General features: G+C 39.3%; 1 protein-coding gene across 1 annotated transcript; it reads left to right on the top strand.

The window, feature by feature from the left end:
* Positions 1-6,868: 6,868 nt before the first annotated feature.
* Positions 6,869-9,295, top strand: LOC110766039 (putative polyol transporter 2). The gene is made up of 3 exons (XM_021969294.2): positions 6,869-7,279; positions 7,392-7,738; positions 8,013-9,295. The coding sequence occupies exons 1-3, from the start codon at positions 7,117-7,119 to the stop codon at positions 9,099-9,101; spliced, it is 1,599 nt and encodes a 532-aa protein (XP_021824986.2). The 5' UTR covers positions 6,869-7,116; the 3' UTR covers positions 9,102-9,295.
* The last annotated feature ends 5,137 nt before the right edge of the window (positions 9,296-14,432 follow it).

Raw genomic sequence — 14,432 nt, 5'->3', positions numbered from 1 at the left:
GTTGTTCATCTCTATGCCTACTGCAACATATCCAAATTTGGGTTTATTCGGACAAATGTGGAATCCTAAGAGCTGAAAACACCAGATGCACAGCGCCAGCAAAAGGCTTATAGGGCTCAGTTCGGGCCTAATTCCAATGTCTAATGAATTTTCTTTCTTCATGAAAGTTTTTCATTAGAATGTCTACTGAAACATATCCAAATTTGGGATCATTTGGATAAATGTGGAATCCTCGCGACATCAAACATCAGAAGCATACCAGCAACAGCGAAAGTTGACAACAGTGGCAATTCGGGCCTAATTATGGCCCAATTCGGGCCAGCTTCCAGTCCTCAAATGAACATTCGTTCTTCATGAAAGTTGTTCATTTGGATGTCTACTACAACATATCCTAATTTGGAGTCATTTGCACAAGTATTGAATCTTCAGGGAATTAATCATGATTTCTGTTCGTGAGAGCAGTCTGTGATGACCTGTCAGGTGTAGCCATGCTAAAACCAGATTTTCTATTGCTCAAAAGGAATTAAGTTCTTCATGAATGTTGTTCCTACTTATGTGGAGAACAACATATCCGAAATTGGCAGCAATTGGAACAACGTAGCATTCCCAGTTTATTATGCATCAAGGCATGTTCGGAGGAGAAACTCAGTGGCTGCAAATCAAGTTTCACTTTATCAATGGAGGGACTTCATCACAAGTGAGTTGATTCAAAGAAGAATAAAATGAAGATGTGGTAGATGGAAACAATTTAATATTCTCTGTTACGAAGAATATTAAAACAAAGCCAAATCTCAACATACACGTGAAAAGTCTACACCAAAGATAAAAGAAGAATAAAATAATATGCAAGTAGGCTTAAAGAATGAATAAAGAGAGAAGTAGAGATGGTGGTCAGTATCTCTCCATTTCTTTTTTCTAACTTTTAGTCAGCTGCTTTTGACTATCACTCAACAATCAATGACAAGTAGACTGATACTTTGGATTTCTTTAAGTCTAATAGTGACAACTTCTGTCATTTCTCATCAAAGCCTCTTAAGCAACTTTTTTGGGTTTGCTTGTATTTTCAGCAATCCACTCACCAAAACCAATGGCAAGTGGGTACTTCAAATTGGCTACTGGTCCCAACACTCAACCGACCTCCATTCTCTATAAATTGAATGAGAAATCATCAATGAAGACACACAACTCAACCAACAAAAACCAGACTCAACGTCTATAAACCCAACTCAAAAGCTTGAAACAACCTTCCTTTTTCATTCTCTGGATTCCCAATTAACAACTCCTGAGGAACCTTTCTTTATTTTGCTCTGCAAACTCTTGGTATGATTTTTTCTTGTACAAGATTGAATAGAGAAATCTTCAATCTCCATTTTAATTTCATATATCTAGGTATGAATAGAGAAATTTTCAAGCTGTGTTGTTTATGTATTTCCTTTTTCTTTCAAGTTGTCTGAATAGAGAAATATTCCGATAAACTTCTGTCATTTCCATTACCGTTCAATTTCAGCTTCTGATAGTTTCCATTTTCGCACTAGATGAATATTGAAGTCCTCTTAATTGAGACATAGAAAAGAACCTGTATTGGGTCAGTTCCCTGCCCAATCCACAATCGATTGATTAAAGTCAATATCGGTGCACATTTTCTAGTCTTACCATTTTCAGTATGTTAGAGTTTTTCACTGCCAACAGTGGCACGCCTTTGCAATCGCAACTAGGGACGGATCCACAGAGGAGCAAAGGTGGTCAAGTGACCCCTGCAACTCTGGGATCTGCCATTAGAGGGGAGAAAATTGACCCCTGCAAACTGCTCGACGAAAGTCCCCATAGAGCGCGCAGCGCTGCTCCTACCCAGCACGCAGCACTGCTTGCGCTTCCTTGTTTCTTTTTTCCCTCGAAGTCAAAACGACGTCGTCCTATATATATTATGTATTTAAAAGCCTATGTCTATGTTATATTATATGGTTCTTTGTCTGCTGGTCCAATCAAAAGCTTTTCTTCTTTTTTATTCCCACAGCTGAAGACACGCGCATGCATGATGTGTCCCACTTCCTTTTTTATTTATTCTTTATGCCCTTTTGTTCCTTCGTTGCTGCTTCTGGTCCACTTTTTCTTATGTATTTTTTTCATCTCAAATTCCCTTTGGTCTGTGTTTCATTTCCTCCTCTTTGCTGTAGTTTCATCTCAAAACGACACCGTCTAGGACCAGGTCACTTTACTTTTTTATATTTTATTATCATGGCCTTTTGGACAGGTTTTTTTAAAATTCCGAAATATGCATATAACAATCTAATAAACATGTTCCTCATAATTTTTTTATTATAAAAACATGTATGTATTACATTTTCATTCATTTCTACGGGTCTTCTATATGTAAAAAATTGTGAGCTTATATATGTTGACCCCCGGAGAGCAGATTTCTGGATCCGTCCCTGATCGCAACAAGCAAACTCCACGGCCAAACCATATGCGAATGGCTAACGGGTCCTTTTCGGGGTAAACAACTTCCAATGTCATTTCGTAGCATCGAATGCATCTTCTTCGGAGCCATGAAATTTACTTTCTCACGAACTGCAAAAGCATATTTATTATGCAGGAGCCTTCAAATTAATTCTCGCCTAATATACTCGACAGATTCTTGCCCAATATACTGATACCTTATCTTGCGATTTTTGAGGGTCCTCTGTCCACAATCTTTCCCTCCTTAGTATGCAACTTTTTCAGAGAATAAAAGGCTATCTCCGTGGATAACCAAATAGTGGAAAATCAGAATCATTAAATAATAATGCTGGAAGTATAGGTCTTGGTTAATAACTGGAACAACTATGACAAAGCTCTCAATTTTCAAAGTTATAGAAACTTGAATAATCGAGCTCAGGATCAAGATCCACAGAAGACTTGGAGATGTTGAAATTTGCCCCTATGCTGGTGTTCACAAAGTATTCGACGAAATTCCTCAAAGAGGTTGTTTTGTTTGTTGTTGTGTGAGACACTAAGTATTTACCTTAGATTGTTGAAGCTCCACAACTAAAGTTACGAATTTTAGAAGTTTTTTAAGAACTTCAGAATTGAAGTTGCACAAACAAGTTCGACGAAGAAGAAAGGCTCGGCGTGTTTGAAGTTATAATCTAGTGCTTCTCATTTAAATCATCCATTAACAAGCCCCACGTGTCAATTTTTAATTGGGCCAACTTAAAAAATTCATTAAAACTCATTTGTGCTCTGAAAAGTTCATCAAAAATTACCCTGAACTTGTAATCACGTGTACTTTTATCTCGTGACCCCCAAATCACATGTACTTTTGGTTAGATTAATTGGTTATAATTTTGGTTAGATTAATTGGTATTGACTTTTGTTAGATTAATTGTCTAATTGATATGGATTTTGTTCATATTTGATATGAATTTTGGTAAGCTAATTGTATAATTGACATGAATTTTATTCATATTAATTGGTATATTATATAGACTACAGTCTATTAGTTATAGATGTAAAAATCTTATTTGTTTTAATTATGAATGACATTAGTATTGTTTAAATAGGGTATTTAGTTGTTTGAATTCTTTTTGTTATTGAATTTTTAGAATTTTAAATATTGCATCTCCCCTGAAAAATTCACGAATATGCCACTGCCTATGACCACACACTACTAGCAACCGTGGCGTTGGATCCGTCAAGACCATTTTCATGTTGATCGCCACTTCTTTCCTCGATCAGCATGGGTGGCAAGGTATTTGCGCTAGCATTTCGCAGTGTAGTCCCTACAATTGTCTAGCATCACAACACGATCCCTTGGGCCGTTGGATTGTGCATCATCATGGTGTTATTCAACATTGCGTTTTTCTCCATCAGGCTGGGGCCCATCATGTGGGTTTACAGATAAGCTTTAAATTACAGCTTTTACACATCAAATTCTGATTGTTGAATATAAATAAAACCTTTGTGTCCTTTTTTAGTATTCAATTCATACACACAATAGTAAATTATTTACACACACAGAGAGGGAGATAAATGGCTTGTAAGAAGAAGAAGAAGAGAGAGAGAGAGTTGAGAGTTGAGTAGGGGCTTGGGACCCCTTTGGTTCCTACGTGGCTCCACCACTGCACTAGTCAGCAATTCAAGGCTAGACCCCATTGGCATTTACTGCATACTAATAAGCATACAAAATACTAAATTAACATCATATGGGTTAGAGGAACTTGAAAATTGGTCAAGGCAAATGCTTGGCACTTTGTCCCTAAGACAATTCAAGCCTCATTATGGTGCTCATGGTTGATTGACGCTTGTCTCCTAGGATACATCGACCACATTCTTATTGTAGCCCTCCAAATGACAATTGCAGAGGTGGCTCTGAGATTTTAGGGGCCATGTGCAAAATGATTAATGAAGTCTCTTAAAACAAAGTCTTCAAAAAAAAAAAAAAAGAATTGGACCATATATATTAGGGCTAACGACAAAAGACACCTAGCAGGTTTGAGGTGGTTCTCAATATGGACCTCAGGGTATCAATATGGACCCTAAAATTTTATCAATTCACACCCTTACATTTGCAACATCGTCCAATTTCACCCTTCCGTTAAGTTGACCGTGTGATCAATCGTTAAATGCTGACGTGTCTACTGTGGGACCCACCTACTAAACAAAAAAATGTATATAAAATAATAAAATAACACCCAGCAGTTTCTAAAAAATGATATATGATATGATTAAATTAAAATAAGGGCTAATTTACATTTGGAGTTGGAGTCAGCGAGTCCGTCAGACTAATTTACCTTTGGAGTTGGAGAGGTTGTGTCTGGCTTTGGCAAGCAGTTTCTGGAATTCCATGCGTGACTTTTGATGGGTGCTGAGGTCGGAGGAGGAAGAGTCATCATGAAGTCTCTCTCTCTCTCTCTCTCTCTAAGCTTTTCGTTTTTCATTTTTGATTTCTAAGCAGATCTGCTAGGGCCCTTTTGGGGCTTAAGATCCCTTTGTTCAATTTCTCTTCCTCCATTTTTGATTTTTGGGCATATCTGCACGGGCCTTTTTAGGGCTTAAGATCCCTTTGTTCAATTTCTCTTCCTCCATCTGCATTTTCGCCACTAGCATTTTCATTATTTTTGGGTTTTTTGGGTCTTCGACATCGTTTGGGTCTTGAACGTTGTGACTCTTATTCTCTGGGATCCACAGTCGAAGGCACGATTGTGGGCACGGCTGTCAAGACCCAGATCAGCTCCATCGCATCACGATATTGTCCGCTTTGGGCCCCCCTCTATATCATGGAGAGTTTTTCTTCGGGATGTTGGAAACAAGGCGGGGTTTGTCCCGGATTCTGAGGAAATTCGGAGCGGGTCCTGTCAGCGGCCATGGCGAATCTGTTTATTGGAAGAGAAGGAAGAGGAAGAAGAATGATGAGGGCGGAGCTGCAGGGTTGGGTTTTTTTTATATAAAAAAAAAAAACTTAACAATGGTAGTGATTGGAAATTTTCCAGATTCTTCGTCTACGCTGGTTTTCGAGGGCTGGCGGCGGCGCTGGGCTTGTCGATCGGAGATTTTGGTCGTGGTGGAAGATAGAAAAGAGCAAGGAATTAGAGGAAGATGATGGTGTGGATGACGATACGGATCCAGAGGGGCTAGGATTTTTTAAGTTTTTATTTTATTTTATTTTTTTTGTCAGATGTTATTTTATTATTTGAAATAATTTTTTTTTGTTTAGTAGGTGGGTCCCACAATAGACACAACATTTAACTCAAGGATGAAATTGGACGATGTTGCAAACATAAGGGTGTAAATTGATAAATTTGATACCCTAGGGTCCATATTGAGAACCACCCCAAACCTACAGGGTGTCTTTTGTCATTAGCCCTATATATTAATAGCAAATTTACAATTAAAACTCACCAAAAGACAGTCACATTAAATAAAAATCCTCCATATAAAAATTTCTCATTTTCTTGGATCAATAACTATACTATCAAAATTTAAACTATAATCTTTAAATATCTAAAATTGTCTTGGTTATATATGAGGATGGAGTTATTCATTTGGGGATTTTCTTCAATTATGATTTAGAAAAAGGATAAAAAACTCTAAGAATTTGAGAGAGAGAATTGAGCTTGATTTGTGAAACTTGCAAAAGAAGGGTACATGGCTTATGACAGTTGGGGAAAAAGAAAAATAAACTTGTATATGCTATATAAGGGTTTGGCTATGTTATATATTACATTAATATATTATGTATGCAAAGTTTTGTTTTATTGGTTTTTTTTTAATGTGTTATTATGGAAATTTTTTTTCGGCCTGCAAAGTTAATGGCAAATTCTATGTAGTATATGTTATATTATTAATATTATATTAGTATATTAAACTAACCTCAATCTGATTATTAAAAAAAAAATATAACTTCAATGAAATAACATTTAATATAGTAATATAATATTTTTGTGACCCTCTTGGAAGTGGGGCCCTGTGCTTGTGCCCACCTTGCACGCCCCAAGAACCGCCTTTGATGATAAGGACCTATATTGAACCACGATTGTGTTGAACTCTCAATATTTCAATTACAGAAAATTTTAATAAATTATAAAACAAGCATTACCCTTCAAAATATTTCAATGTCGATCCATAAGATATACCCAAACTTCCCAATATTTCAATATCAATACTGTTTCAAACATTCAAAGATAACACAAGCCTTGTGAACTTTTTAGATATTACATGAATCTGAGCCTAGTATTAGTTATTTTGCATGCAACTATCCTCTAGGCCACAAGTCATGTTGAACGGATCGTTTGCGCCGTGAGGACCTAGTCCCTGAGCTCCCAAAGCGTGGTCAATTAGTATAAATCCAGGTCTAAGGAAGGAAGGAACAATCATCCCTTTGGTTATTTTCTTCTGTTGTTGACGAAATTCTTTTGTCTTTCTCATTGCAAGAAACTTGCCACGGCCTTCTAATCCATTTGTGTCTTCATCCTTCTCCATTGGAAAACCATATACAATACTACTTTAATTAAGTGTTAGCTTATATATATTCTGTCCCTCTCCCTCTCTCTATCTCTCGATCCCTCCCATCGCTCTCTGATAAGTCATCTACACCTCTCACTTGCTCGCAATCTATCTCTCTCTCTCTCTCTAGCACCAATGACCGAGATGGCAGACCAGAAAGTCGAAGACAATGCTGTCTCCGGCGAACCCCAGAACAAGCGTATTGCAGATTTTGATCCCCCAGAGAAACCCAATACAAACAAGTTCGCTATTGCCTGCGCCACTTTGGCTTGCATGACGTCAATCTTATTGGGTTATGGTAATTATCCTTCCACTTCAACAGTTCCTCAAACTTCATCTGCCAAATACATTCTTTTTTTCTTTCCGAATTATTTTGGATTGTGGTTGATTAATTTTACTTTTGTGTACAGATATTGGTGTAATGAGTGGGGCGAATATCTTCATCAAAGATGACCTCAAAATAAGCGACGTCCAAGTTGAAATCCTTGCGGGCACTCTAAATCTCTACTCCCTCATCGGCTCCGGCTTGGCTGGCGTAACCTCGGATTGGATTGGCCGTCGGTACACCATTGTCCTATCCGGAACCATCTTCTTTGTCGGAGCTATCATCATGGGCGTCGCCCCTGGCTACGGCTTGCTCATGTTCGGCCGATTCGTCGCTGGAATCGGCGTTGGCTACGGTCTCATGATCGCCCCAGTCTACACCGTCGAGATCTCTCCGACGTTGTCACGTGGCTTCCTCACATCTTTTCCAGAGGTTTGTTTTGTTTCATTGTTTGTCTATTTCTCTATGTTTTTCTTTTTATGATAAATTTAGGGAGAGATGCCACTAGACCAAAACCACCTTCCATGCATTATATTTTTCTTCAGATTAGTTACTGATTATCAGCCAAAAAATATTGATCAATGATTAATTAAAGAAAAAAGCTTTGATGAATTGTATATTATATTTATATATAATACTTTTGGACCGTAAGTGTGGAATTTATACAAATTCATTAATTGGTTTATTTGAAAATATATATGTCTAGGTGTTTGTCAATCTTGGCATATTATTGGGGTACGTATCCAACTACGCTTTTTCCAAGCTCCCAGTTCACATGGGGTGGAGGTTCATGCTTGGCCTTGGCGCAATTCCCTCCGTTGTTCTTGTCGTCGGCATTTTAGCCATGCCTGAGTCACCTCGCTGGCTCGTCATGAAGGGGCGACTCGGGGACGCTAAGCGAGTCCTCAACAAAACCTCAGCTTCTAAGGAAGAGGCTCAGTCCAGGCTAGACGACATCAAAGAAGCCGCAGGCATCCCCATGCACTTAAACGACGACGTCGTTGAGGTGCCGAAACAAAGCCACGGCGAAAGCGTATGGAATCAACTTATCCTTCATCCCACACCAGCCGTTCGCCACATTTTAATCGCAGCACTAGGTATCCACTTCTTTGAACAAGCCTCGGGCATAGACTCTGTCGTTTTGTACAGCCCAAGGATCTTTGAGAAGGCTGGGATCAAATCCTACGACCACAAGCTACTCGCAACCGTAGCCGTTGGAGTTGTCAAGACCCTTTTCATCTTGGTCGCCACATTTTTACTTGATCGGATTGGGCGACGCCCGTTGCTTTTGATCAGCATGGGTGGAATGGTATTTTCTCTTGGGTTTCTCGGTGCAAGCCTTACGGTCATCGATCAGAGCCACGGGACGGTCCCATGGGCCGTCGGATTGTGCATCACCATGGTGTTATTCAATGTTGCGTTTTTCTCTATAGGATTGGGGCCCGTCACATGGGTCTATACTTCTGAGATCTTCCCGCTGAAGTTGCGGGCACAAGGGTGCAGTTTGGGAGTGGCCGTCAACAGGGTGACAAGTGGAATCATCTCCATGACTTTTATTTCGTTGTACAAGGCCATCACGATTGGTGGGGCCTTCTTTCTTTACGCGGGAGTTGGAGTAGTGGGTTGGATCTTCTTTTACACAATGCTTCCAGAAACACAGGGCAGAACCCTTGAAGACATGGAGATCTTGTTTGGTAAATACCATAAATGGAAAGAAGCCAACGCCGTGCTCAAGGAGGGCAAGCAAGGTGATCATCGTGGTGATGGTGACGAAATCAAAAGTCAAGTCAACTAGGACTAAAAGCAGGGCCGGCACTAAATTGGTCTATTCCTATTTCAAGTTATTTGTTGAGAGTTCAAAAATACAAGGGCCAAATAAAACCTACTTCAAATCTTTAACTGTACAATGGTCCATGTTATTGAACAATAAAAGTTATTAAGTTTCCTTGGAACAACAAACATTCAATCGAAAATGTTTAGGTGTTATAGTTTGATGGCTATTTTGTTGTGATTTTTTCAGGTTTTATGATTTTATGTATTGTAATGAACATTTATTGCATGCTTGTTATGTATGTTTCAATACAGATGCTCCTGTTAAGCACTCACCCACCCAACTGCCAGTCACTACCAAAAAAAGTGGCAATAGTCACTATTATTTGGTGACATTTAGTGACCCCAGCAAATGTCACCAAATAATGGTGACTGTTGCCACATTTTTTTTTTTTTGGGTAGTGAGTCAAACATATTGTTTTGTTTTTCTGACAAACTATAAGATATTTACAAGATATTTGTGCAGTGAGCCAATACACACCACAAAGCTGCATCACCACAATGAGGTTAGCTATATCTAGATATCGAACTCATCACAAATGTATATCGTCCTTGTCATTCATGTGAATGGAACTTGAGACATACTCTAACCAAGTGAAGACAAATACCACTAAACTAAAGGATAGTTGGTGCCAAAGATATATTGTTCTTGACTGGTAAGACCTTTTCAGAGTGAGTTTATCTCGACGGTGGAGGTGCATCCCTCGTTGACAATGGATATAGGGAGGGGATGCTTCGCCTAAGTTGAAAAAGCCTCCTGATAAGTGTTGGCGAGTCCTTACTTAGTTAGGATTTTGGTTCCTTATTTCATTAGAATTTTGGTTACTTACCAGTTATTATTTAGTCTTATTGTAATAGAGATTTACTTCCTATTGTAATTTAGATTTATTTCCTATTTTATTTAGGGTTGTACTTCTTTATAAATGCCTCCATATTGGAGAAGAATAAGAATATGAGCGTATCTGAGCATAACTAAATATTTACCCTACTTTGTTTGACATGGTATCAGAGCCAGGTTCTGATCCTGTGATAACCTCTGCCAAATTGAGAGTCGTTGGCACTCCTCATTCCTAACCCATCATGGGTCTTCATCTTGTATAGTCATCATCTTTTGTTCATCCTCTCATATGTGTTTTCACCGCACTTAGCCTTCACATGCTTCTTTGCTACTGTTCCAAAATTTTTATTTTTTCATCTTTGTTTGCCAGATGGTCTTTCTTGATGTCTCAGCTTCTCTATCTTTGAAACTTCATAACAAGTCTCTTTACCCCGTGAGCCTCGTCACCACTCATTGAGCCGTTGCTTTCCTCCGTGAGCCTCGTCACCGCTCACCGAGCTACTGTTGCTTTCCTCTGTGAGCCTCGTCACCGCTCACCGAGCCTTTCCTTTGACTATTCTGCTAGTCTCTGTCTTCTTCGGCTGCTCTCTTGAGTTGCCTTTCCGCTTCTCAGTTTTGAGCACCTTATATTTGTCTTTGTCTCTATTCATGATTTGCTGGGTTTCCTCCCTTACTATTCTCCTTTTCTGAAGTTTTTTCTTCATGGGACAACCGTATGCTACAACCTTCCCCTCTTGCCTTTGTTTCTGCCATGAGACTGGCATGTTTGAGTCTCTTTACTATTATTTCAATTTCTCTTCTTCCAAATCTCGACCCTTTACTAGTGTCGGATTTGAGGGGGAGTGTTGCAACTTTATTTGGGTGTTACTTTCTCCAAATCTCGGCTCTCATACATCGTCGGATTTGAGGGGGAGTGACACCGCTGCAATTTAACCACCTATCTGCCATGGCTGATTCTGCTACATCTCAGTGTTAGTCAGTGCATGTTTCTCAAGTACCATTGATCATATGGCTCCATCGACCCCTTCTCTTCAGGGGGAGAGGGGGAGTGAAGAGAAGTTGTCTCTGCTGTTGCTGGTGCCAATGCCTTGTGTCACTGTTGATGATGCCTGTTATGTCTCTGCCTTGTTGCTCTTGTTGGTGCCAGTATTGTTGCTCCTGCCTGTTATGGTGCCAGTATTGTTGTTCATGCCTTTGCTAGTGTGTTTCCGTTGTGGTCATGCCCGTTGCTCTTGTTGGTGCCAGTATTGTTGCTCCTGCCTGTTATGGTGCCAGTATTGTTGCTCATGCCTTTGCTAGTGTGTTTCCGCTGTGGTCATGCCCGTTGACCTTGTCTCTGCTGGTGCCAATGCCTTGTATCACTGTTGATGATGCCTGTTACGTCTCTGCCTTGTTGGTCTTGCCTGTTATGGTGCCTGTATTGTTGCTCATGCATTTGCTGGTGTGTTTGCCTTGCCTTACCCTATTTTTTAGGGTTTGGTTTCTACCTTATCTATTGCCGTGCTCACATGGCTTTTGTGTTCTGCCTTATCTGCTCCCGTGCTCACAGGGTTTCTGTGTTCTGCTATGTGCCCTATTTTTTAGGGTTTGCTCTTGTGTTTCCGCTGCGAACTTTGCTTTAGTTTGTCACTTGTTTCACTCGTGGTTGACGAAAAGACCTTCTCTACAATTGGTGCTTCTCAAGTATGGTGTTCTGCGCTTGTCAAGTTGGGCGTGCAAAATATCTTTGCCCAACTTGAGGGGGAGTGTTGGTGAGTCCTTACTTAGTTAGGATTTTGGTTCCTTATTTCATTAGAATTTTGGTTACTTACCAATTATTATTTAGTCCTATTGTAATAGAGATTTACTTCCTATTGTAATTTAGATTTATTTCCTATTTTATTTAGGGTTGTACTTCTTTATAAATGCCTCTATATTGGAGAAGAATAAGAATATGAGCGTATATGAGCATAACTAAATATTTACCCTACTATGTTTGATAATAAGTACGTTAAAATTAGTTGTGCGGAGGCTTGGTTTGTAGGTGATATTATTGGCGGTTTCTATGGATGCTCAGATTGATCGTACTTTTCATGACATTCTTTGCTTGAGACACCGGGTGGAGTCGGTTGTTTTTTCTTCCTAGGCTTGTATTGACTTGCTGGCTAGTTTTGCAGTTAAGCATTCGGGTTCTTCGGTGTGAGAGTGTCTATCTCCCTTAAAATAAGACCCTTGAGGAAGTTATAGACATTTTTATTATGAACGAATTTCCCACCATCGTTTGACCCCAAAAAAAAAAAAAAAAAAAAGCGTAAAAGAGGAGTGGGCAGTAATTTTTTTTGCTTATTTTATGACATGTCTTATTGCCAGTTTTTTTTCTTTTTGTGTCCTTTTTCATTGTGATAAAGATTGCTATGAATAGGAGTGGGAAGGTTTTATACATGTCCGCCATACTACGAATAAGATTGCTCCCTTTACAGCCTTTGTTTTTTATACTCTCTTTTTTTCAATGATGATCTAATAAATAAAAAAGAGATAAACATATTTATGTCTACCTTTTAAAATTGTGATTCCGCATATGGGTTTCATCAAGTTGGCTAGAGCGAATGTGCTCCCCACTCTGTACCTGAGTTCGAATCTCCCTCCCGTAATTTAGATTAGTAGAATATCGTTTATATCAAAGACAAAAAAATTCGTGGTTCCATTTTGACTTGTAGTTGCATAAATTGCTTTTAACTTTATTTCAAGCCCGAGTTTGCTGACATCAGCGATGACGTCAGCAACCAAAAAAAATTTGAAAAATTTGAAAAAAAAAAAAAAAAAATCAAATTTTTTTAAAAAATAAATACTTAGTCATAGTTTTCACTTCCCACACCAAAAATCTATACAAATTTCTCTCCTCATATCTCATGTGAATAGTTGTTGCCATGGCAATTGGTGGAAACACCACAACCTTTGGCAAGGGCAGCCACTATTCACTAGCTCCCCCCTGGTTATGGCAAGGGTTTGACTGCTGGAACTGCTCTAAGGGTTGTGAAGATAATACATATTTTGTAGTGATTGAAGAATGTAAAATTTTATCAAGGATAAAATGACAATCAATTTCATTGTGTCTAGTCCTTTCATGAACCCTGGATTACTCGTTAGTTATGGTCCAACTTATCTCAAGGGCCAAAAATCAAGCTGAATGGATCCTTTGGTCCATGACGACCACCCAATTAATATATCCAAGTCAAACGAAGGAACAGTTGGCCAGCTCTTTTTGTTATTTTCTTTTATTATTGTTGGGTAAATTTTGTTTTTCCCATTTTCCAGAAACTTGCCACGGCCCTTTAATCCATATGTGTCCCTTCTCTGTTGAGCATATTTGAAGCAGCACATCTCATTGGATTGGCGCCACTAATAAAAAAATGGAATTTGTTTCCCATTGGACTGGCATTGCTGCTGGCAGTGGTGGCGTCGCGGTGGCTGCAGTGGCGGCAGTAGCATGGCTGTGTACGCTTGTACTGTGCGGCAACAGAGGCTGGAGCTGGTCGAAGAGTTGGCACGGCCTGGGCCTTGCGTCTGTAGGTTGTCGTAGGCTGCTGTCGATCGTGGCTGACTGCTGTCAGTGGCTGTCGGTTGTTGCCGCATCTGCTGCTTTTTCTTCTTCTTTTTCTTTTGTGCCGCAAGTTAGGGTTTTGATATGCTATCTGATTTGCAATTTTCTTCCCTTTTTGCAACTGTTCAACGATCATGTCTTCAGATGAGGGTAGCCAATCACCGAGATCACAAGTGTCTTTGTACCTGTGGGGTGGTTCCAAGGTATACAAGAAAAGATTTGTGGCTAATCTGCATTGTGTCATGACTGAGGCTCACTTCCAAAAGTGGTGCACCACCTATGCTTCTACCATACCCGATGACGTGTGTTCGGTTCATTTTTACACATGATTTTTCATGTTATTCACCTATTATTTTGAGTTAGTTCTTGACTTTTTATAGCTTTTTACTTCCTTTTTGTGTTTTCTTAGATTTTACCTTGGTTAGAATGAAAATGAGCTAAAAGTGCATTATTGGTTATAAATTCTGTTTTTTGTTCATTTTCGTAGGTCAACTTCTTGGCCCGGGATCAACATGCTCTGGTACTCGGATGAGGTGAAGATCTTCATGAAACTTGTTCCAATGGATGTTAACTACAACATATCCAAATTTGAGCTTCATTGGACAAGTATTGCCTATCCAACCAATCCAGCATGTTACCACAGCTCTGGAAATCCGAAGTGCTCCAGCTTTTACCTCCATATTGTTATCTTGATTCTTCTTGTTACCATAACACTTGGTAACAAGAAATTACCTTGGTTAAGAGATATTTTCAGAGGCAAAGAGCATATTTTCAATGACAAAGCTTCATCATGGCAAGGGGACAAAGTTTGAAGCTTTAACAAAAGGTGGAGTTTTATATATTAAAAGTGAGCTGGAAATCATGGGCTAAAGGAAGAA

The sequence above is a fragment of the Prunus avium genome, chromosome 8 (assembly GCF_965620075.1).
Source record: "Prunus avium chromosome 8, drPruAviu1.hap1.1, whole genome shotgun sequence".
Taxonomy (NCBI): domain Eukaryota; kingdom Viridiplantae; phylum Streptophyta; class Magnoliopsida; order Rosales; family Rosaceae; genus Prunus; species Prunus avium.
This window is presented reverse-complemented; position numbering and strand designations above follow the sequence as displayed.

Bases quoted from the DNA above. Each gene is read 5' to 3' on its own strand.
- LOC110766039 (XM_021969294.2), top strand. From the start codon at position 7,117: ATGACCGAGATGGCAGACCAGAAAGTCGAAGACAATGCTGTCTCCGGC. The intron at 7,280-7,391 runs GTAATTATCCTT...TTTTGTGTACAG, and splicing joins GTCAATCTTATTGGGTTATG to ATATTGGTGTAATGAGTGGG. The intron at 7,739-8,012 runs GTTTGTTTTGTT...ATATATGTCTAG, and splicing joins TCCTCACATCTTTTCCAGAG to GTGTTTGTCAATCTTGGCAT.